This window comes from Lethenteron reissneri, chromosome 10 (genome assembly GCF_015708825.2).
Source record: "Lethenteron reissneri isolate LAM-NWPU_2019-01 chromosome 10, ASM1570882v1, whole genome shotgun sequence".
NCBI classification, from domain to species: domain Eukaryota; kingdom Metazoa; phylum Chordata; class Hyperoartia; order Petromyzontiformes; family Petromyzontidae; genus Lethenteron; species Lethenteron reissneri.
Window position 1 is genome coordinate 10634209 of NC_083788.1, and position 24011 is coordinate 10658219.

A 24011-nucleotide genomic window follows, 5' to 3' on the forward strand; every position below is an offset into this window, starting at 1 on the left:
AACAATCGTTACCTCTGACTTATTCACGGGTGTTGCTGCTTTGCAAAGGGGGGGGATCTGGGGGAACGTAAGGGCAGAATCGGAGGAGGGCACATGGTATATTTCAAACCTGCAGCAACAGATTGATTAAAAAAATCTAGCGTCTCCCTGCTCAATTTATAATGTGGTGAAAGTCTCACTATTGGCAGTCCCAAGCCAGTGGAATCCCACAGTCTCTCCATAAGTGAAACACTATTGAGTCTCACAAATTGGTACCTGTTTTTGTCAACCCTAGAGGGATTGCGGTGATGATGGTCCGGCCGGACTCATTTTTACTTTGCATGACACTGCACTGCTGGATGACATTCCACCCACACATCTTTGAGTTGACCCTTTCCTGGACGTGTGTGCGTTGTTCCCCGCCCCCACCCCAGCCCGAGACAGATTTCTTCGGCCGCCCTGTGGTACGACGGGAGCCAGTGCTGGCAGTTTCAGGTAGTTCCCGACCTCACACTGCATCCGCAGCTCCACACCTATGCCGCCTCGCTCACTCGTTGCAAGCCGCACATGACGATTAGCACAGTTGGCTACACACAGTGCAACAAAAGTGCAACATCCATACATGGCCATCTCTGAGACACACTTAAGCGGTTGCGCTTTCACTACATTGTCCCCACCTGAAGAAGGACGCTTGTGTTGCGCCCGAAACGTCGTGATTTAATTTAGTTTTATCATTTTTTTTACTTTTTTTACCTACGTGACATTTCCCGAAAAAACCACGAAAGCTTCAAATCTAGAATCCACACATGACGAGGGTGCCGCTTGCAGTCTAGCCACTGTATTTATTTTCAAACTCGTAATGCGTTGTGTTGTGGAGCATTATACGTGTGCAGTCAGGCTTGTTTAAAACAAATGCTGCTTGACGGGGATTAGCAGATGTCATTGGCCAGTGGGCTCGCAACTAAACTACAGCCCTATGCAACACAAAAAGTATATTGCGGTGTTGTTGGAGGATTATCGGTATAAGCATATATAAGCAAGTATCTGTTCCGCGTCTCAACATATAAATAAAAGTATTGACTTTGCTGATGAGACCCAGAAGGCTGAAACCAGCCCAGAGTTTACTTGGTTAAAAAAATGCTCCTGGGATGGATATTTACCTGGAATGCCAAGGGGCCCGATAGACTAAATAAATGTTTGTTTGGAGGCATAGAACGGATTTTTGGGTTATTTTGGCTATTGACTCTCAGTCGTTTATTAACGGTGCCGCTACCCCCACCCCCATTTCCCCCCCCACCATCCTCACTGTGCTACCCTTTCACGTGGCTGGCGCAGTGGACGGCGTGCCGGAGCCAGAGTCCATCGAGCGGCGCATTGGGAGGGCGGTGGGCGCCAGTGATGTGTGGTTCCGCTTCAACGAGGGCTTCTCCAACGCCGTGCGCCGCAACCTGCACGTGAAGGACCTCCTGTGAACGTTTTGCCTATCGGAGGCGTCGCCGCCGTGTTTCTCCAGGACTCGTGAAGACTTGAACAACCGATGAGCACCGTTTGACGTGGAACTCGTAAAATATCATCACCTTCGTAACACGACGAGGACCGATCCGTGCGCGCATCTCATCTTGTTCTCCAAAGGTCGAAGCAAACGATGCCCGGATGAAAGTGCTCTGCGTTACCGGTGTGGGAACGAGATGTGAACTTTTTATTTGGAAAGAGAACGTATGCAATACAACGGGTGTATTTCACGGGTAAAATACTGACAGCCATCACGTTGTTTAATCTTCACAGTTATAAAAATTCACAGGACGGGTAACTGACATGACTCTTAACAGCGATTCCCACGAGGGAAAGCGAAGGGGTCATTGTGAAACGGTTGAGCGACACGAGCCCCCGGGTTTCCGGGGTCACAGGATGACGCACTTGCCCTTGTCCACCCAGGGGTTTTCCTTCATGAGCTCGGCGTTGAGGATGGGGTCCGTTTTTTCTCCCTCCTGCACCCAGCCCACCAGACTGTCCCCACGCAGCACACCCACACAGCACACCCCTCCGATGACCAAGGTCTGCTACATACACTGCGAAAGAAGGTTCAACACATACGTACGCACCCCCCGCGTTACTCGCATACAACACATGCACGCAACATGCTGTACATAGCGTATGTGTGTACGTGTACATCTGGTATTTGATTTTTTTTGTGTGTGTAAGCCGAGATCTTCACAATAAAAGTCTGTATTGGTTCTATCGCTAAACCAACTGCTCTGTGTTCTAATGCTTGCGTAGTTTATCGTGGTCGTGCCGTGTCGTCGCTCTCCGACTTGTTTTTTTTGGCTTTGCCGGGTGCCGTTCGGTTTGATGTCCGACGTTTCACTCTGCGAGCGCAATCAATGAGCTCAATTTTTTTGTGTACTGTTCACAAAAGGGCCTTCCAGTTGCAAACAATGAACGCTGTTGTGGAAGGGGTTAATAGGGAAAGAGCCGGCCGGTAATACCAGATTGCGATTAATCTCTGCAGCAAAAGCACTCTTGCTCGTTCAGCTCACTGGCCAGTGGCTGATTGCGTAGAACACCGTGTGGAATTTACGTATTTGCAGGACATTTAGAATCCTCAAGAAACACTCTGCTGTATGTTATCCAGCTGGCTCCGTCAAGGCAGTGCTCCTCCGAGCCGAAAACTTCAATCCAACGTGATGTGACATGCACCCCCTTGAGGGGCTTTCTTTTCCCTTGGTTTTTGATTAAAAGAAAAACAAGTGCACTGTGAACTCTGTGACCCGAGTTCAGTTCCCGGTCACGGTTAACATCAGTGGGCAAGGTCCTGGGTGCCACCTTCACCAACCTGTGTTGACCGGCGTGATGAAGTATGGTCAAACAATCCGCATGACCGACACGACATGGGGAGGTGGAGGAGGCCTTCCAGCAGTAGATGAACAAGGGGCTGTATTTTATTTTGCACCAACTGCCACTCCTATGGCATGCAGGCCCTGGCCCTTATGTCGTTGTATATAAGGAGTCAGTCCCTGAAATGTGTCAGTTGTTTTTGGCTTTCTGCTTGGGATGTTTGCAGTTAGAACAGAACAAGTTTGGAAACATTTATTAAACGATATACCTCCAGCAGTGGATAAACCGTGGCTGACTGATGGGTGTAGCGTCCCAATTCTTGTACTGCCTTTGCCGGGCAAACACTGGCAACATCCTTAATTTTCAAACAAATGCAATTGCTGTATGTGATTTAAATGATTTGCTCAACTTTTGTCAATTCACAGACCTCCCCACTGTTTGGTTGTGTGGATTGTTTAACGGGAATACAACTCGGGTCTCGGTGTGCAGTGCTCAAATCGCTGTACTACTATTCCACCTTGGTGACTTAAAGGAGCCATAGTACCTTTGTAAAATATATATATCACTATGGTGCTATTGTGAATGAAAGATATGTCATTTGAGAAGCGATGTAGCTAACAGTGCAACAGCACATTGTGTTGGAGAACAGGCATTGACAACGATTATACTTAAGTAACTTTATCAGACGTTTGTATCCACATTCGTGACACATCTTGTAACGCGTCAATAAAAAAAAGCACGTGTGACTTTCATTGTCTCGTGTATGAACTTATCTGAATTATTTGCAAATAAAAACTAAATTCACTTGATAGCTTTTCGTTTTCACGACAATACATTGTCAGCTACACCCTCCACCATCCGGCCGAACAAATTAAATCAAATATTGGTTCTTTCGGTAAAGTCACGTAGAAGGGTGCTAACGTTAAGAAGAAAAACCCGCCACTTTAAAAAAAAATTATTGCTGTGGTTTTCACACCTGACGATGATTGCTTGTGTTGCAATCGAAACGTCGTGAGAATTTGATTGTTTTATTTTTATTCTTTCCCTTCTACGTGACTTTACCGAAAGAACCAAGAATATGAATCCCTGCAGCCACGAAAGCTTTAAATCGAAAAATCAAATCAAGTTGTCACGCCAATCGATTTGACTTTTTCAGTAATCCGGAGCAAGCCAAGTGTTGCCAAGACCGTAGGCAGTCGGTTGCGCGGCAGGTTAGAGACGTCTACGCGTAAACCAGTCGGTTGTAATGCAACTGAATGCTCAGGTGAGCATGTGTATGTGTGTGCGCGGAAGTGTAGCGGTTAGCGCGCTGCGCTATGAACCTGGCGACCCGGGTTCGATTCCCGCTCACGGCTAACACCAGTGACGATTATCTGAACCGGTCCTGGGCCTCCCCTAGGTCGACTCAGCCTTAAATGAGTACCTGGTGCAGTGTGTAAACATCGCCACTGGGGAAACAAAGGCGGTCGGGCGTGGTTCTGGCCACCCAACCCCCTCGTGTGCCGTTCTGGCCTTCATAGGTGCTCGCTAACAGCACTTGCCCCTACAGTCTGTTAAGGCTACACGGGGGATCTTTGTTTATCTTTGTGTGTGTGTGCGCGCGGGAGTGAAGGAGAACGCACGCGGGGATGGTGACGGATGAGAGCTCCCGTGCGTACTCGAGCTGATACTGGAGGCTCTCCACCTCCAGCTGCATCCGCGGCTCGTCCATCTCGTCATCGTCTTCGTCTTCCATGGTGGCTCCACGTGGAGCTCACGGACCCTCTGTGCTCGTCGCGCTTTCAGCCGGGCAAGAGAATTGCACGAGGAGGAGTTTGCGGCAATGGGAGAGACGCGAGAGACGTTTGGTTTTCGCAGCCAACGTTAACGATTCGTATTTTGAATTTTGGGACGGGCCACGTAACGTTCTGGTTCAAATGTGAGTTGTTGTGAAGACCAGTGTTGGATTAAGCTAGCATTTGTTATAAAGGGGCCCGGAAAAAAAAACATGAAAACACGTAGATTTTTTTCTTGCATAGTAAAGTAATTGTATTAGTGTATTTGCTATCCAGCCAGATAAGACGACAAATCGCTAACCTTAAACACCCAGTCGTTCGTAAAAGTTGAAGGCGGTATAGTACTATAGTAATAGAGCAAGTGCAGAATCACTGCACCGGAATTGATAGCATGAAAGCATTTAGCGCGGGGCCTTTGAAAGTGCGGGGCCCATAGCTACTACACGTGTAGTAGCTACTTTTGCCACTAGGATAATCCGGCACCTGGTGAAGCCCCTCCTCCACCACACGACACAGCCAAAGCAACTATTTGTCACGCGTACAAGCGTTTCACGGGAGAAAGGCTTGTTTCGGTATTATTCTTCAACTTACAGGTGAGCTGAAACAATAATGGGCGTGTGTTAACTGCTTGTCTCCTGGAAGACCACGTATTCGCCACATTATAAGACGCATCCCCAAGTTTTCGAATTAAAACAGCGGGTGATGGCTTGTGTCCTATGCGGTATTTCACGATCCCGTGCGCTAACCACTGCGCCACACCGCTTGACCCCAACAACAGCAGTTCCACATCGTCTCCAAATAGATCCGAACTAAATGTAAAAATAAGTATAACCCGTAAAAACTAAGTTTTTCACTATAAATCCTTTATATGCGTGGCGGCTAGAGTCCTCTCGTCCTCTGGCTTGAGATTGCTGCCACCTATGGGTCAGATGATTGTCTGCCAGTATTAAGCAATTGGTAATTAAATATTTAATTTCTTTCCCTAAACAGTGTAAAATTTAGGAAAAAATTTTCACGAACATTAATTGTCTCGCACAACCAGTCTGTGTGCAAAATGTCAGCTCGATTGGATCACGGGAAGTGGGTTAAAAAACGACCGAAAGATTTGCACGGTCGTAAGCAAGCAAGCAAGCACGCAAGCAAGCACGCAAGCAAGCAAGCGAACTTAATATAAAGGATTTAATAACAACTCAACACGTTCGTCAATAACACTGTGGCCTTAAAAGAAGAAACGTACATAATAGGCGACGTTTCGGGCAATGTTACCTTTTTCATAGCACGTGGACGCTGTGCTAAATAAACGTGCCGTTCACAAGGGTATCGTTCACAAGTTGGCTTCCACGTGTCTCGCTCCGATCACGCGCTGTGCATTACGTTCTGTCGAGAAGCGGGCATCCAGCCACGTGGAATCGCCACTTCCTTTGGATTTATTTGTTAACACGCGATAGACTCGGATGATGATGTCAAATTTCGCGATGTGAGATGCGCTTTGCTTTGTAATTGTGCGTTGCGGTCGTAATGTTTATGGGTTTAGTGCCTCCAGTAGGCATGGGGGACTTAAAAGCTAAGGCATTTTTTTTTAAACTTGAACTTCACCCGACTGCATTCCAAGTCTGCCATGAGTTATTTCCCTAACCATTGCGACTTTACAATATGTTACTGCCTTGTGACGCACAGAGCTGTCAGTGTGACACAAAGACGCGCTCAGGTGCACAAATCAAAGACAAAGACACAAAGACAAAAGATCCCACGTGTAGCCTCAACAGACTGTTGGGGCAAGTGCTGTTAACGAGCACCGATGAAGGCCGGGACGTCACACGAAGGGTGATGTGGCCGGCACCACGCCCGGCCGCCTTTGTCTCCCTGGTGTAGATTTTTACGCATTGCATCGGGTACTCATTGGGGGCTAAGTCGACCTAGGTGAATCCCAGGACTAATCGCAGGACTCGTTCAGATACCCGTCACTGGTGTTGGCTGCGAGTGGGAATCAAACTCGGGTCGGTTGGGCTTGTACTGGGTTCAACTGAGTCACAGACGTACTCTTTGGAGCCAACACATTTATTGAAACCAACACAAACGGGTAACTTGCTCCTTCACCAGATAAGAACCTATGGTGGTGGACCACCAGGCTAACTACACTAATTACACTGGGAGTAGGGGGCCGTCCATAAATGACGTCACTCGATTTTGAACGATTTTTGATCCCCCACCCCACCCCATCGTCACACGGCGTCACAAAAAGTCAGACCCCCCTCAAATATGACGTCACAAAGCTCTGCCCCCCCCCCTCCAAAAAACATGCTTCAAATCGCTTTAAACTACGTATTGTCATTGTAGTGCGTATTTAAATTGCCGCTGCACTCTGATGTTGTAGGAGAAAACATTTATCAAAAAGTCTATTTAATTAAACTAGAACGTGTTATCTATATTTATTTAAAGTTGCGCATTTTGATGTACACGTCACATTTCTCACCCCCCCCCCTCGTCACACATCGTCACAAATGTCTGACCTCCCCCCCCCCCTAGGTGCGTGACGTCATTTATGGACGACCCAGCTTGGGTCCAGGTGTTGGTGACTCTTCTCGGACGTAGAACGTAGATTCTTCAGGATATTATTTGGGTCTTTCGGTAAAGCCACGTAGATTGTGATAACCACATCAGCAGGTCCCTCTGGGGGACCCGGCTTGTATCCTCCGTGGTGTGGCTGGCTCCGCCCTTAGCCACGCCCACCTTCGAGAACCCTCGAGCAGGATCTCGGCCCTGACACGTGACCACCCCAAGCCCCCACCTGAGAGTACCATGACCCTGAGTAACCCCATTCTCGTGGCCGGCACTCTCAAACCCTATCCTGTAGGGGTCGGCACTGCACAGTGAAATCCGCGATGTCACTCCAGGTTCGTAGCGTGGCGCTCTAACCACTACCCCGCCGTGACACAGAAGACCGTTATCTTTAAGTATATATAACATGATGATGATTGCTTGTGTTGCAGTCGAAACGTCGTGAGAATTTTATTGTTTTATTATTTTATTATTTTAGTGTTTCCCTTCTACGTGACTTTACCGAAAGAACCAAGAATATGAATCCCTGCAGTCACGAAAGCTTTAAATCAAAATGTATATATAACCTCTTGTTGTAACAGCTCTCTCGCTGGTTCAGCAGTTCCACTGCTGGATTATTTTTTTCCGCCTGAGGACGACCGCTTGTGTTGCGATCGAAACGTCTTGAAATATTATTTTTTATTTTGTTTTATTTTTCTACCCACGTGACTTTACCGAAAGAACCAAAGAGTATATATTCAAGCAATTAGAGTATCCGGACTGCGAATACGATGACTTCTTATAATAATAATAACCACCATGCCATCAATAACTCTGGACTATGTTTAAAGAGGCACTCATTTCACGGGGTCATAACTATACATTGCAAACTGGAATCATATTTTTCAAATGCGTATCTTGTCCAGTAAATTAAACATATTCGTTTTCATGAAACGAGCAACGACAATCACGATTTAACGATACCGTTTTGTCGAACTAACGAAACGATTATCGTGAACCATATATCGTGAACGATATTAATGTAGGCGCTTGTATATCGCAGAAGTGTGTGTGTGCGCGCGCGTAACTCCACGTGTTCATCGAGACTTACCTGCACGACGCGGTCTCGTCCACGTGTCTGAGTGGCGAGACGCGAGTTTGATGGATGCGTGTGATCAGGTAGCACACAGAAGACAGAGAGGTCCCCGCGTAAAGCCTACGCGCACAGGTGTGGACAAGGGCTTGTCAGTGAGCACCTATTAAGAAGGGTGGCGCAGCGCACGAGTGGAAGAAAGAAAAAACCCAGCACGTAGCGCACACTCACAACACAACAAACTCACTTGTAGCCCAGGTGTGCTGCTATGCGACGTGAATTCTCCACTGCTGGCTTTTATCACGATTCGTGGTCCGGGGCGGAGTCAGGCGGATGGATAGATGATCGCTCGTTGGTTGCCGAGAGGTGGCGTTTTTGATGTGGATTTCTTTTTTTTTGGGGGGGGGGGGGGGGTGGATTATGACAACAATATTCGTAATGCACGGATTATGGGCCTGCGGAATACAAGACGAAACCCAAATCTGATAACGCACCGAGAGCTTTCACAGCGAAATAAAGCCGAGATTTGTGCGACAGATGCGGTTGTGTTGAGCCGACCGAACATCTGCCTGTGTGTGTGCGCGCGCGTGTGTGGGAAGCGATGTGGTTAGGTAGCAGCGGTGGTTTCATTTCTTCTCGGTCACAGTTCTACATTTGAAGTTTTCGTGACTGCAGAGATCCGTACTCTTTGGTTCTTTCGGCAAAGTCACGTAGGTACAAAATAAATTAAATCACGACGTTTCGGGCGCAACACAAGCGTGATGACAGACGCTTGTGTTGCGCCCGAAAACGTCGTGATTTAATTTATTTTATTTTATACCTACGTGACTTTACCGAAAGAACCAAAGAGCACAGTTATACCCTTCCCTTATCTATGCTTGCGAAACGTGGAGCCTTCTGTTTTGGATGAATAGAGGGGGCTTGACGGGCACGGCACGGGCTAGAAAAGAGATGGGCTGATGTGGTACAGGAGGATGCGAAGCTGCGTAGACTTGCCGACGTACTGATACCAGTGGTGCCATGTCAAGATCGGCCTCTATGGAGGAGGTCCGTGAAGGACGTTATTGGACAGTCGGAGGCAGTCGCCCTCCAAACAACACGGCGGAGGCCGGAGGAGCGACGCTCACAACAATGTGCGGAGCTCCAGGCGGATAAAACGCAGCAAGGGCGTGGGGAGCACAGCTGGCGCATCTGCCAGTGATCGAATTCAGTCGACCCGTGGCACCTGCAGGGTCTGTCCTGTGACCTCCTGCCAGCGAGCCTTCGACACTTCACGTGGCCTCGAGGTGCACCTAACCTGGCACAAGCGACGTGGTTGACGTCACCTCCACGAAGTGGCACATGACGGCTGTTGTTGTGGGTCGCTGTTGCGGGTATCGGTGCCACAGTCGGTCAGCGCTACGCCGCGCTACGAACACCGGTGGCGATTATCTGAACCGGTTATGGGCCTCCTCTAGGTCGACTGAGCCTAAAATTAGCACCTGGCGCGGTGTGTAAACATCGCCACTGGGGAGACAAAGGCGGCCGGGCGTGCTGATAGCCATACTACCCCCTCGTGGGGCCGTATTTATCTTATAGTGGAACACAGTGTCGCTGTCTTTCTGTTTGTCATTCTTTGGAGGAGCGTGGTCAGTCTGGTGGGGTGTTGGCTGGTGTGTTGGCCGGTTCTTTGTGTTGCGTTGCATTGTGTTTCTAAGTTTACTATGGGTTTTTTTCTCATTCATTCTTACCTGATGACGGTTGCTTTTGTTACAATAGAAACGTCGTATTCTATTATTTATTTATTTAATTTTTTGCGTGCCTTTACCGAAAGAACCAAAGAGTAATTCCTGCAGTGACGAAAGCTTCGAATCTATTGTGTGGCTGTTTGCGATGCTTGCGGGGTTAGAGTGTTTGTAGATTTTGTGGTGAGTGGTGTGAAGCCGTTTTGAAGCCCCGCGCCATGGAAATTCGCTGGAGTTGGGTTATAAAAAAAATAATCTTCGTGACCATGGCAGATGCGGGTACCTAACACACACAATGGAAAATTAAAATTGTCCAGTGTGGGACTGCGGTCATCCAGAGCACATACCTGTCAACGCCTTATCAGTGCCCTGCCTGATTACAGACCAATTCAGACCTTTTTGGTCATCCCGTGTCCCTTATAAATCTCAACGTTCATTCTCAAAAGTCCCATCACAAGGGAGAAACACAAAGAAATAGACAGATCAATGTTTCTTGCCCGTATTGAAACGGCTGCACGCCGTATGGAAAAACATGCTTCAAATCGATAAAAACTATTGTCATTGTAGTGCGTATTTAATGTGCCGCTGCACTTTGATGTTGTAGGAGAAAACATTTATTAAAAAATATATTCAATTAAGTAGAACGTGTTCTCTATATGTATTTAAAGTTGTGCATTTTTATGTGACGTCGCATTTCTCAACCCCCCCCCCTCGTCACACATCGTCACAAATGTCTGACCCCCCCCCCCCCTAGGTGCGTGACGTCATTTATGGACGGTCCCTAAGAGCGCAGTGAGCTTAACCAGGTAAGAATGCAAAAAAAACATTGTTTAGTTTTGTTAATATTCATTTTTAAGTGATTTATTTATCTTTCCTATACTTTTGCACTCCTATTGTGCTTTTGTATTGTTTGTTGTTGTAACGTTCTGACCTGCCACCTACTGGAGATTTGTGTTTAAAAAAGAGAAGCGCTTTATATTCTAGAGTTGAAGCTTTCGTGACTGCAAGGATTCATACTCTTAGGTTTTTTTCGGTAAAGCCACGTAGGTAAAAATAAATAATTAAAAAAATAATAGAAATAATAATATACTTTTATTTATTTATTATAATAAATAGAATAAATAATATTATTATTGTAATAATTGTATTTCTATTATTATTTCTATTATTTTTTTATTTCATGATTTATTTTTACCTACGTGACTACCGAAACAACCTAAGAGCTTTATCGCTCATCGGATTCCTCCAGATATAAATAAATATTATTACGAGCCGTTGCGTGATGACGTCACGAACCCACGCGCCGACGAGACGGCGTTGCGCGGTGACGTCACGAGACCACGCGCAGCGACGTCGTGACGTCACGCCACAAAGCCCAGAGACGTCGTTTGGCTTAAAATGGAGGGAGCGGAGGAGAGCGGTTTCGGCGCGGGCAGAGCGGGTGGCGTCTTCGACATCGTGGCCTTCTTGAAGAAGCCGCTCACCATCCTCAGGCTGCTGAGCTGGGTGAGCGCGGTAGATGCATGAAGAGAGGAGAGGGGATGGCGTTGACGCGGCGGCGTAGCGGTGCGAGGGGAAAGACCGAGTGCTTAGGCCGGCGCCTCGGTCTCGCCTGAGTGACTGCCCGGAAGGTGGCTCTGTGGGTCGGCTCACGGTGCGCGCACGAGGGTGGTGGGGGTCACCCGTCCTGCCTGTACGGATTTTTATTTTCTAACACTGCAAAATCGCCACCTCGGGTGTGAATGGTTTCATCGTGATATTTTCCAGCGTAGCTTTGATTCGGGTCACGAACGTAGACTTTCAACCACTGCTTCAGAAAGTCTTTAAAGGATTGAAGGAAGCGATGGCGAGGCTCTGTGTAGGCATCTTAAGCCGGAAAACATTTCCCTCAATCCCGGAGCGCTGTAGATGTCTCGTCAATTGTAGACCGTCCAATTTTTTTTACAGCGTTTTAAAGCAAACCTATCGTCACATTTAGTTGTATATTGTCATTTTACAGTAAAAAAAAATTGTCAAAAAATATATACAATCCCTGAAGATGTTATCACGTTTATACATAACGTTACAAGTACTGTGTATTGTATTGCCCTGTGATGTTTATTACATTTGGCGGCTGTTAACGATACTTTCGTTACACGGCCCACGTTTGTCAGCGTGGTTTTCCACGTTGCCTCCATGGGCCACTGTCACACGGCTAAGTCGAGCGCGTTTACGCTCGTCAACAACAACAACAAACCCCGTGGCGTTTTCGAAGGGCCCGTGTGTAATTACAGCAAAGATGATGTTGCGAGGCCATGGCTTTAAATAGTGGCGATGTCCGGGGCAGGGTGGTGAGCATTTTTGTTTGTTATGATGGCGGTGATCATGGTGGATTATGATGATGCACTTGTTGTGGGTATATCATGGGACCTCCTTTGTCAGTACCAAAATATGAGAATAAGTATTCCCCTTTTTCTCTGGCCACAAAACAGGAATTGAGATGTTAAAACACCAAACTGAAACCTTTTACAAGGAATCACGTCTGCATTAACCACATGGCTTGTGGTCAGAATTGAAACAAAAAACACTGATAATATATTGCCATTGTCCTTGAAACGGATTGGTCCACACCAGAGGCAGCTTTCCTTTGAGCCTCGTCTTGGGGTGGAAATCTGCACCCAAACAAGGACGCAGTCGTTGTGGGTTAAAGCGGCGGTCCCACGGCCTTAATTGATCATTAATCTCGCGGGACCGCCGTGATTTTGGCAGAGAACGTGTTATTGAGTGACTCAGGCAGCCAGCTATGGCTACGGGGTTTGGTCGTACATGTTATGTATATCGTTTGTTGTTGTATTTGAATCACAGTTCCTATGATCACTGTTCCATTGTCTTTGTGGCTTTATTTTGGTGATTTTGAGCACGGTTCGGTCTGGCCATGCTTGTTTGTTGTAGTACAGAGTTGGCCTGATAACTTTAATCTACATTGTCTTATGGTTGTTATTGTTTGACTTACATCCCACTGGAATTTTTGCACACAGCGTTGAAATGCGGTGTTTTTTTCTTGAAGACTTTGCTGTTTTTTCCAGGATTTTTTTTCTGTTGCGTGTAGTCACTTTAAGATGTTTATTGTTCATGTTTTTGTTTTGTTGCACCCGAGTCAAGAGCCGCATGGCTCACAGGGTTCTACCTAGTAAATAAAAGAAACTAAAACGTGGCAGCGGCGCGTTCTTGATGCGGGCAGCCAGGCCGGGCGGGCCTGCCTTGGCCTGTTCGCGTCTGTCCATCCCAGTTTTTCGTTATCCGTGGCTCGCACTATGTTACGTTTTTTACACTCTCTCGGTGTTTAAGACGAGACTCAAAAGAAAGCTGTCTCTGGTGTGGACCAATCGGTTTCAAGGACAATGCATATATTATCAGAGTGGTTTTTTTGCATTCTGACCACAATTATTGTGGTTAATGCAGGCATGATTCCTTGTAAAAGGTTTCAGTTTGGTGTTTTAACATCTTAAAACCTGTTTTGTTGCCAGAATAAAGGGGAAACCCCTATTATCCATGTTTTTTTTTGCATTCTGACCACAAGTATTGTGGTTAATTTCAGACACGATTCCTCGTAAAAGGTTTCAGTTTGGTGTTTTAACATCTCAACACCTGTTTTGTTGCCAGAAAAAGGGGAAAACGTATTCTCACTTGTGGGCATGCTTGTGTTGTTGATTGACTTGGTGTTTTGGCGACGAGCCTGCGTTTCTCGATCTGTAGATATCACGGCATTAAAGCGGGGCGGATGATTTTCTTTTTAATGTCGGCAGATGTTGCGGATGATGGACTTGTTGACACGTTTGTGTTGATGAGTCACTGTTGCTGTTTGTGACTATCGTGTCGCGTGAGGCTGGCGATAATGGATGATGCACAACTTCGTGGACGTTGGATGATTAACAAACGACGTTGAAGGTCGTGGAGTGATCATTCATGGACGAGCGTGCCGTGGGTTGTGCTGACGACAATGGTTGATGGTTATGAGGAACGTGTCGGTGTAGTTATCGATCATCGTCGGCCATTATCGATCCACTGCTGGATGAAGGCCCCACCCCAAGATACCGTACCATCCGATTTCATCGCTCCATCTTGGCGGCGTAACATAACCCGGGCGTGTTCCCTTATTTTCTGACACACCACCACCATCATCATTAAAAGGCCTGGCCTTTTATGTTTTCTCTTCTGGGGGGGGGGGGGGGGGGAATCTGCACCCAAACAAGGACGTGGTCGCTGTGGGTTAAAGCGGCAGTCCCACGGCCTTGATTGATACTTCATCTCGCGGATTCACCGTGATTTACGCAGAGTACGACGTGGCAACGCCGCGTTCTTGATGCGGGCAGCCAGGCCGGGCAGGCCTGCCTTGGCCTCTTCGTGTCTGTCCGTCCGTGGTTTTCGTTATCTGTGGCAGGCACTATGTTGGGTTTTTTTTCCCCTCTCTCTTTCTCCCGATGTGATTATATCGAATGTCGGTGTGCGTGGAATCCTCACGGAAGTGCAGTGCATCTAAAAGGAGTGAACGAATAACTGTGCGCGTAACAAGTTGAAATTATTATTATTTCGAATTTCACTCCCAATAAAATGGTAGAGTTTTTTGCGAACGTCCAATGCCCACCACCACGCCTGCGACAGAGACGCCTCTATCGCCTCCAGAAAGAGCCACGTCGACTCGAGCTGCGCACTAATTGTGTTTGCTTTCGTTAATAAACAACCCGGAGCGCCGCCGCTCGACGTTGCTTGCGAACGGTTCACGTCATTCTTTGTTTTTTTCGGTAAAGTCACATTAAATAATAGCATATGCTATTATTTAATTTATTCTTTTATCTTTATACGTGACTTTACCGAAAAAACCAAAGAATAATTCCTGCAGTCACGAAAGCTCCAAAAATTAAGGTTCACGTCATCATTATGATCGTGGCACCTCCATCGTTGTAATTGCACACATCCTATCCCCCTGAATGTCAAATTAGTCTCCAGGACCGGTTTTGTTTGCTTCAGACATGCTGTACAACACAGCATGGTCGACGTGGTAGCACACTGGGTGCCATGTGACCATTGTCAAAGTCTGCTAGCACGCCTGGGTCTGAAGTTTGATTTGAAAACTAATGTCGTGTTTGTCATAATTATTTTATTAATTTAGCGGCCCCCGCATCCTTTGGACGTATCCGTTCCTCCCTCGTACTATAATTACTCCTACTATATCGGACATTTGTCTGATTTAGTATGAAGTATGAATCATAGTTATTTTTGAAAAAGGGAAATTGCGTGAAAATAATTCCGCTTGCAAAGCGACCAAGATGTGTGTTCCTGTTTTTTGTGTGTTTTCTATATTTCATCATCGGTTATATCCATCGCTCTAAGACCCAGGACATTGATCAACTTGTACTAATGCACGGCTTCAGTAGCCCTTTAACCCTGCTATGAGCCCTGCTATCGCTTTCCGAGTCTACAAATAGAACAAATCGACTCTCTACTTCCACTGAGAAATCAACTTCTGCCTCTTCGATTTAACAACATCGACAACTTAAATTTGTAATGTTTCCATAACCTAACGACACGTCTCAAGAGTGCAACATTTAATATGGGAAAAAAACATGAGCGAATGCGATGGGGAATGAGCAGGGGGAAAGGTTTAAAAGTTTGACTGTGTTGAGTCGCCTATACGAAGAGAATAACTACATGATGTCTGTAGAGTCAGGTGGTGTGTCCACGACTAATTTAAAATGTAGTTGCAGGGTGGGGGAAATCAAGGATGGTTTCTGTTTGACAATTCTAGAAAGTGGCAGCCATATGGCTGCTAGCAAGTCATGTGCTTTGGGTTCACAAGTAAACAGACGAGGAAAAGGAATTTCACCGTGATGAAACTTGTCTCGGGGGTGGAGGGTGGGGGCTTACTGTTTATCAGACACAACTCTCAGCATCACTCTCTAGTGACGGGGGGGGGGGGGGGTGTCCTCTCTTAGAACAAGAATGTTCTGCAGGAGAGAAATATATAAATCTATCGAGTGACGGCGAGGTGTGTGCTGCTACTACCACCCGGGCATTGCGCCACAAGCAGTGGGGGTGGCTCATGTGAGTGTCTTGTGATGTGAGAGTTCCTGGCACCCTCCCTCCCCCCCCACTTCTCTGCGGGTGTCCCGCGTGACCTGTTCTCATGTGACCTGTTCTCATGTGACCGTACCAGCTCGGCCTCCCGTAAGGCTGATGATGCCACAGGCTTTCCTGACTCATTCCCTGTAATGGAGGGCCACTTTGTACAAAGTGCCCATGAGCAGACGTTTTCGTCAATGTGTTGCTGCTGATGAGGGCTTGCTATTGTTTTTGTTGTTGTGACTTGCTAACCCCCCCCCCCCCCCCCCAGTACTTATCTCTGAAAAAATTACTTCATAGCTCATCCGATTCCTCCAGTCTAAATCAAGATTCTGATTCACGCCGCGAGTGTTGTGGGGGTTATTGAACCACGCTTCTCCTCGTTGGTCAGTGTAGGTTGGTGAAGTCGTGTAGCAGCAGTGTTTTGCAAACGTGTGCCGTGTTACATTTGGAATTATAGGAGAAGACAACCCTCGTGTCCCACCTCCCCTCTCTTGGTCTGTGCAACACGGCACACAGACGTCAGCCCCCACCCCCGGCCCTCTCAACTCCCTCGGTCGCGCATTCGCAGTTGGAAAAACACACAGATAGGGAAGGAGACACGGAGACACAGAGACATACAGTGACATGCAGAGACACGGACAAGAATACACTCGCACACAGACATGGAGAGAGAGAGACGCAGGGACATGGAGACAGAGCCACTCGCGCAGACACGAACACACTCGCGCAGTTGGGCAAATTCGTGTCACGCTTGCAAAGCGACCAGGGGATTGTAAATTCTGTCGCGACTACAACACATTCCGACTGACCCACCCGGGCTCACAGTGATGTTGTGGTTCGCTATGCCACCAAGATTGAGCTAGCTTGAATGTGTGCTTTGGATTGAAAAAGGTTAAGAAGCTCTGCTGTGTACAGCACTTGATTTCGCTGCACTGCCTTCTGATGCCCACCATGCAATCCCACAATAACACAGGCTGCCCCGCTCACAATGTGGGCTTTTGACCACGCCTTAACCATGCTGGTTGCTGTGGGTTGGTGAAGGTGGAGAGCGTCGATGTGGGAGCATAGAAGTACGATACAGCGATGGACATTGCTGCGCTCTCCTTAGCTGCCCACCGCGTAGCACGGCAGTCTGCGACAACACGTCCGGTTGTTGTAGGCTGCATGTGGGGGTTATGCATCCAAGTACCAGCTAAGCGTATCCCTGCTTCGCTTCTAAGATATGACGAGATGCACTCAGGGTGATTTGGTAATCGGTGGGAGGGGGACCCTTTTACAACTGACACTCAACACCCACATCTTCTCCTTCACCTTCAAGTCAACCTTTTAATTTTGACGACAAACCCTCGTTAAATGTCATGTGCTTGTTCTGGGTGTGGTTTTGTACACATACACCTACTCGGATATCTAATTCCATCAATCATTGTACATTTCACACATTTACCTTTGGCGTAACTGCATACTTGGTTTAAACAAATGCTGTGGGAGAGGCTTTGTTGACATTTGTAAACAGTAGTAAATAATGTAACTATTTATGTCTAAAAAAACTTACATGATTCGCAAAACTTTTTTCTGGATCGTGCCACATTGTGGTATTTAGGCACAATTCTATTTTATGAGTATTTTGCTTGTGGGAGGTAACTCGGAGAACCCAGACGATGTCCACGTATACGAGATGATAAAATTCTACCATTGTAGGTTAACCCCACTCGCTGTACTGCCACCTCAATGATCTCCTTGCAGACCCCGGTGAGATTAGCACTCAAAAATGTTTTGCGCGTCCTCCACAATTTAGAACCTCCGAAGTGGCATGCGCCGCACCCGGCATGTAGTCTGTTTAATTAGTGAAGCGCGTGTGTGTGTGTGAGAGCGGTCATGGGCATCACTTGGGTCGAATTGGTCTCAAATGAGTACCTGATCCGATGTGTAAACATTGCCACTCGGGAGACAAAGGCTGCCGGGCATGACGCTGGCCTGTCCAGCCCTCTCGTGTGCCTGGGTTAACCTTCACATGTGCTTGGTAACAACACTTGCCCCTAATGTCTGTTAAGGCTATATGGCGACCTTTGTTTTGCACGAGCGTGCACACGAAAAGTTTTTATTTCTTTAGTCAACAATGACTTGGGAGGATAAAAATCGTCAGGCATGGTGATGCCTACGATTACCCACTCAAGAACAAAGCATGACTAAGGCGAGATGACATTAACTAACCTGAATGAAGACTTGTAGACAATCTCGAAACATTAGATAATTCAGCACACTGAAGACAAAAAAACGAGAATTGGGTAGAAATGTTTATGTAATATTTCCATAATTGGCTGACCTAATAATAATGGGGGAAGGGGGGGGGGGTTACTCACCTCTCACACCAACATTTGATGACTAAGAGTTTTACTAAATGTTTGACTGCTTTACCAACGATACTAGGAGAATAACAACATGAGAGCCACAGGTTAAGACTTGACGAAAATTTCACGGTATGTACGTATGTTGAACCTCTTTCGTGTACCGCACGTAGCCAACGTCCTAATCAGAAGTGCGGACGGTCGCAGGTTGTCGAATAGACTAAGTGAAATAACAAATGCTGATTACATTAACACTGGTTGGTGTGTGTGTGTGTGCGTGCGCGTGGCCGCCCGCTTGTTGCAGATCTTCGCAGTGGTTGTGCTCGCCTGCATCACTAATGAGGGCTACGCCAACTTCGATGCAAAAGGGCCCCCGACCCAGTGCATCTTCAACATGAACGGCGACGCGTGCCGCTACGGCGTCGCCATAGGCGTCATCGCCTTCCTGGCGGCCACACTGCTACTTGTGTTGGACCTGTACGTGCCAAGCATGGCGGGCCCGCTGGACCGCAAAAACATTCTGCGCGTCGAGGTCGTCTTTTCCGGTCAGCGTTCCCACGCCCTACCGACGGCACCTGTGCACTCATCGCCCGCCGCTTTAGCACGGCCCATTCTCAAAATGCTTCGCATTTAGATGCTGCGTTAGTCGACTTTGCGTCCTACAGGGTGATAGATTTATGGCCACGAACCGCCAACACCGTCTCTCTGCGCAGCACATTCTTGCAAAGATGTCGTCGCACTTGGACGCCGTAAATCTACGTCATGTTTTTGTGCGCTTGATTTGTCACGTAATATATGGGGGGGGTCATGGTTCGCCACTTAATTTCTTCTCGTGCGGTGCACGTGGAATCTATGAATCTGAAACAACGACGCGCGCATGATTCGGTGCGCACTTGCCGTGGCACCTGTCTCGTCTTAGGAAGGGGGGGGGGCCTGCGGGTGGCAACTGTGCGAGTATAAACTGAGGCGCGGAAACAGTGGGGGTTGCTTGCCAGAGGTGTTAACGGCTCGGCCATGTGCTGTTGTTGTCGTGTGGTGCAGTGCTGTGGACGTTCATGTGGTTCGTGGGCTTCTGCTTCTTGACCAATCAGTGGTCGAAAACATCGCTTCAAAAGAACGGCGACGCGGCGCGTGCATCCATCAGCTTCGCGTTCTTCTCCATCTTCATTTGGGTGAGCAGACGCGTGACATCTGCACAGAAGTCATGACCGTGACCCAGATGAAAGTGCTTTTTTACTCCCGAAAATTCAAGCCCGCCACGGTGACCTCCCCCACCCCCCCCCCCACCACTGCGTGACACACGAGAGCGATCTAGGGAGTGTGCCGCTGCTTTGGTTTTCGAGGCTGTGCTGGGTATCGCTTCCGATGTGGTTTTGGGTCGTGGCTCACCGTGTGGTGTTGTTCTGCACAATGTGTCCACACACGTTATACCCCACCACAAGCAGTCTCCCGTGCCGCTATCTGCGGTTTTCCCGTTATACTCCTGAGTGGACAAAGGCGGCGGGATTTAAGAAACTTCCCAGATGTTGCAGCTGTCATGCTGGGAGATGGAACCGGCGACCTCCACATTGCAAAAGCTTTCCAGTAAAAAGGCAAAAAATTATGGGAAACTCAAAGTGATTTTAATGTCGTGAAATTTTACGTCATTGTGAAAAACCATCGTGTGTGTTTTTCAATTGCCGTGTAACGTGTGCAGGGTTCCCTGACGTACAACGCCTACAAACGCTACCAGGTGTTGTCCGACCCGTTTTCCCAATCCTACGCGGACCCCAGCGGCACGCCATACGCGCCCTACACGGCCGGCAGCGGCGTCGACTCGCGCGACTCCTACCAGCAGGGCCCCTTCACCGAGGCCGGCACTGCACGTGGCTACCAGGACCCGTCGTACTGACGGGGCCCCCCAGCTGGCCGGGCCCCACTCCCCTTACCCATGCCACCCTCCCTAACCCTCTAACCCCGTTTCCACTGGTACATCGGAGCCAGGGCCCTCAACTGCAAAAGCCTGGCCTCACAAGACGTGCGAATCTGCCCGAGTACCAGCCAAGCAAGGCGGCCCCTGGGTTGGAGGTCATAAGTTTTGTCACACGTTGTGTTGTTCAGTACGTTGTGTGTGAGCATTCGTGCGTTGCGTGTGACGTCGGCAGCACGGATCAGATTCTGAAGTGGAAAAAACAATCTGGCACCTCCTCTGAGTCTTGTCCGGCTGCCTCGGCATGGCCCCGGCATGTCTCGGTTGTACAGTGGAAAAGGGGTACCTGATCCCTGGGGTGTCGCGCCTACCTGTCAATCCCCACCACCCCCTTTCTTCGGCTCACAATTTTAACATGGTACAAGGGGTCATCCCTGTTGTTGTCATCGTCAGGTGTGTCAGACCCTCACCGGGAGCACGCCTTGCGCAGAATACAGCAGCGTGGGGGTGGCGGTGCCGTGAATGGAGGACTGACGCAGTCCAAGATATATGGGGATCCTCAGACACTCCCATGCCATGAAGCTGTGGAAGGTGGTGATGGTGCTGGTTATATGCCATCCGGGGGATGTTTTCTCAAAAAACAGTGCCCCCTCTTGAACTTCTTATATCACCTAATACACCTCAGTCGTTGTTTTCACGAGAGCTGGACTATCCCATTCAAGTGTTTGATAAAACTCCGCCGATTATCAGTTTGATTACTCGAATAATTGGATAACGCAAAATTTTAGAAGCCTGCTGCAATTTTTAGTCGATTGGTGGACTCGCTCGGCCCATTGTCCCCAGCTGTAGTTTTACAACCTTTGCCTCGTGTCCAGCAACCCCATCTGAGATTTATACAATGTGGTGATACAGAAAACACTGTGTATAGTTTTCGTGATTTTTTGCAGTAAACGTGCGATTATTGGTTTTCATTGTAACATGAATCGAAACTGCAGGATTCAAAACAAATCGAAACACTTTATTTTAAAAAGCCAACGACAACTCTTAATAAAACTTGCCCTGGCTTACATCATTATTGCAAACGTGGGCTCTGGTGCCAATGCGCGCATGGAATTTACAGCACAGCAGATTATATGGATTGGTGGTTGTTTAGATACTCTTTATACCACTAAGCAATGTTAAGTCTCTTTGCCAAATGTACTACAGGGTGGATGAGTTTTGTGTTTTTTTTTTCTACTGTACAAAAGTAATACTTTTGCCAGCATGGAAGAGTAGGCCAAATACGCACGAGAGGGGCTGTAGAGCACTCTCAAGTGGGGGAAGCCCTTCTGCCACCAGTGGCGTGAGCGAGCAATTACAAAAGAAAGTAAAACCAAATACTGTTTACTATATCACTTATGACGTATACCACCCAAAGATGGGGATGAAAAATGTTCCAAGCTGGCACAAGGCAGTATTTTGATGTATAAAAAGAGTCCATAAATATATACACAATTATACATTCTATTTGCCTGTAATTTAGTTTTTTTTACAAGTTACATTAAAATTGAGCGGAAGCCATCTGGGCTCCGAGTGAAGCGTTTCACAGTTCGGAAAAATCTCCGCGATGATTCGCACTTCTGGCCGAGCAACAACCCAGGAATGACATCGTCGGTTTTCTACACCAACCTGTCCACCAAGGGTCTATCTCGCCGCAGCCGTGAGGACCGTTCTCTTCAGCTGTGCAATTGAGCGAGTATTTCCGTCGCATTACCTGTCGGTTCCTCGGTCGGACAGAACAATTAAGCGCAATGCCAAATTTGTACAATGGGGTGGTGTTTTTATTATTCCCCCTCCTGCTGTCGTTGGTGACTTTACCAAGATTCTCAAACTCGTTGCGCTTCGCAGTCTGGTTTAATCACGGCCGGATGAAACCCGGATGCCAACGCAGGATCTCGGCCGTGCCAGCTCTGTACACCGACATGCACGTTCCAAGTCTGCTGAGCGAAAGTGTCCGCTTGCAGCGATGCGACTTTGTCGCAACTTTCTAGCCGGGAAAACCTGAAGGCCCCCTTTGTGTCAGCAGCGCGGCCACTCTTATGGTTGTCGCAGAATAAGCGGCTGGATTTCGTTGCAGTGCCATGTATTTTTCATGGTAATTTTCGTTGTGTTTTTTGCAAACTTTGTTCGCCTTTTCTTTATCAAGGGCTGCTGGCAAAGCATGGTTTTCATTTTGATCCTCTGTTTCAACAGCAAACCTGTGCCGGTTTTTTTTTCAAATCTTAAAATATTTGTTTTCCTCTTGACGATGACATTTTAATTATCAATAATTATATGCATTTTAATTTTGAATGTACGTTTTATATTTGCACTCTGTGATTATTGCCAATGTCTGGTTTGCGTGTCATCCAAACTTTGGATTGTTTATGCAGGTTCTGTAAACTTGGTAAGGTTGTCGTGTTCTGTAAGGTGTCGGCACCTGGGAACACAGTAGCGGTAGGTGCCACTTGGATTAACCAAGACTTCGAGATTTGAAAGTTTAAGATTAGTCCACTTCACTGCACAATCAAACCATAGATTGATGAAGTAGAACCTGTGTGTGTCCACGTGCCATCTTAAAATACGACCAGAGGCATAACCTCACATCTGGTACGTGCGAATTATTCTCTTAAGTGCATTTTTTTTGGTTTGCTTTGTGGGTATAAATGTTTCTTGTGTGAGTGCACTTTAGAATGTGCAGGCGGGCGGTTGTAAGAGTTTCTTGTGTGTACAATGCGGCAGCCCGGACTCGCGTGCTATGCAGGTGGCGTTGTGAACACCAAAATTGAAAAGCGGAAAACAAAAATGTGAAAGAGATCTGCTGATGAAGCACGGGAATTGGGGGTCTCAGGGGGGGATCGTGGCCGGATGGCCAGTTAGGTAGGGATTTTTCGAGCACACTACCAGCAGCGAGTTGGGTAGGATTGTGGTTAATGGGGGGTGGGGTGGAGGCACTAATACAAGTATCTACTTGAGTAGGGTGTGGTAGAGCGGAAGGATTACGACTTAATGTATGGTTGGCTAGGCGGATTGGGCTCGTGCTCATGGCTGGTTGGGTAGGATGGGAGTAATTGAGAGGATGGATAGTGCAGTACTTGTCGTTGGGTAGGATTGTGGTAATTTGGAGAACTATAAAATGGAGATTGCCTAGCGAGTTGGGTCGGGATTTGGTAAGTAATAGCTACGACATTTGCTGGTTGGTTAGGGATGGGTCTCGTGATAGTGGGTATGCCTAACGTTTGATTGGCTAATGTGCTATGCCCCAACACCAATTGCCCTTCCCCGTTATCAGTCTTTGGCCGCTTATTTCAGAATTTTGCAGGGTCACTTGCGTAGCACAGTGTGCGCGTTGCCGGCTACCCCGTGTGGTGGTGTTGTGTTGTGGTGTTCGTCCGTCAGTGGCAGTCCCCCACCCCCCTTGCTGGTCTCCTCCCCGTGGAGCCGTGTTCTTGCTGGCGTGGTTGTGAGTCGTGCCGTGTCGTCGTCTTCGTGATTGGTGGTGGTGGTGCTGTGAGTACCGGTCGTGGTCGTGCAAGGCCCTCTCTCTCTCTCCGTGCATATGTACGCGTGTCTCGATTATCTCTCTCTCTGCATTCATCGTTTCGTAGTGTCCCGTCACCTGCTGCTCGTATGGTTTACAGTTAGAAGTACGAGGAAATTATTTCACCTGCACGCATACAAATCCTGCTCATT

At 47.7% G+C, this 24011-nt stretch overlaps 2 protein-coding genes across 2 annotated transcripts; one reads left to right on the plus strand and one right to left on the minus strand.

The window, feature by feature from the left end:
- Positions 1–1660: 1660 nt before the first annotated feature.
- On the minus strand, positions 1661–8575 carry LOC133340680 (guanine nucleotide-binding protein G(I)/G(S)/G(O) subunit gamma-13-like). Its single transcript, XM_061549078.1, has 4 exons — positions 8468–8575; positions 8239–8343; positions 4437–4592; positions 1661–1986 (listed from the first exon to the last, which is right to left on the minus strand). Exons 3-4 carry the CDS (start codon positions 4547–4549, stop codon positions 1881–1883), a joined length of 219 nt encoding a protein of 72 aa, XP_061405062.1. The 5' UTR covers positions 4550–4592; positions 8239–8343; positions 8468–8575; the 3' UTR covers positions 1661–1880.
- Positions 8576–11317: 2742 nt separating this feature from the next.
- LOC133340642 (synaptogyrin-2-like) lies at positions 11318–21799 on the plus strand. The gene is made up of 4 exons (XM_061549035.1): positions 11318–11450; positions 18696–18936; positions 19433–19563; positions 20088–21799. The coding sequence occupies exons 1-4, from the start codon at positions 11343–11345 to the stop codon at positions 20280–20282; spliced, it is 675 nt and encodes a 224-aa protein (XP_061405019.1). The 5' UTR covers positions 11318–11342; the 3' UTR covers positions 20283–21799.
- The last annotated feature ends 2212 nt before the right edge of the window (positions 21800–24011 follow it).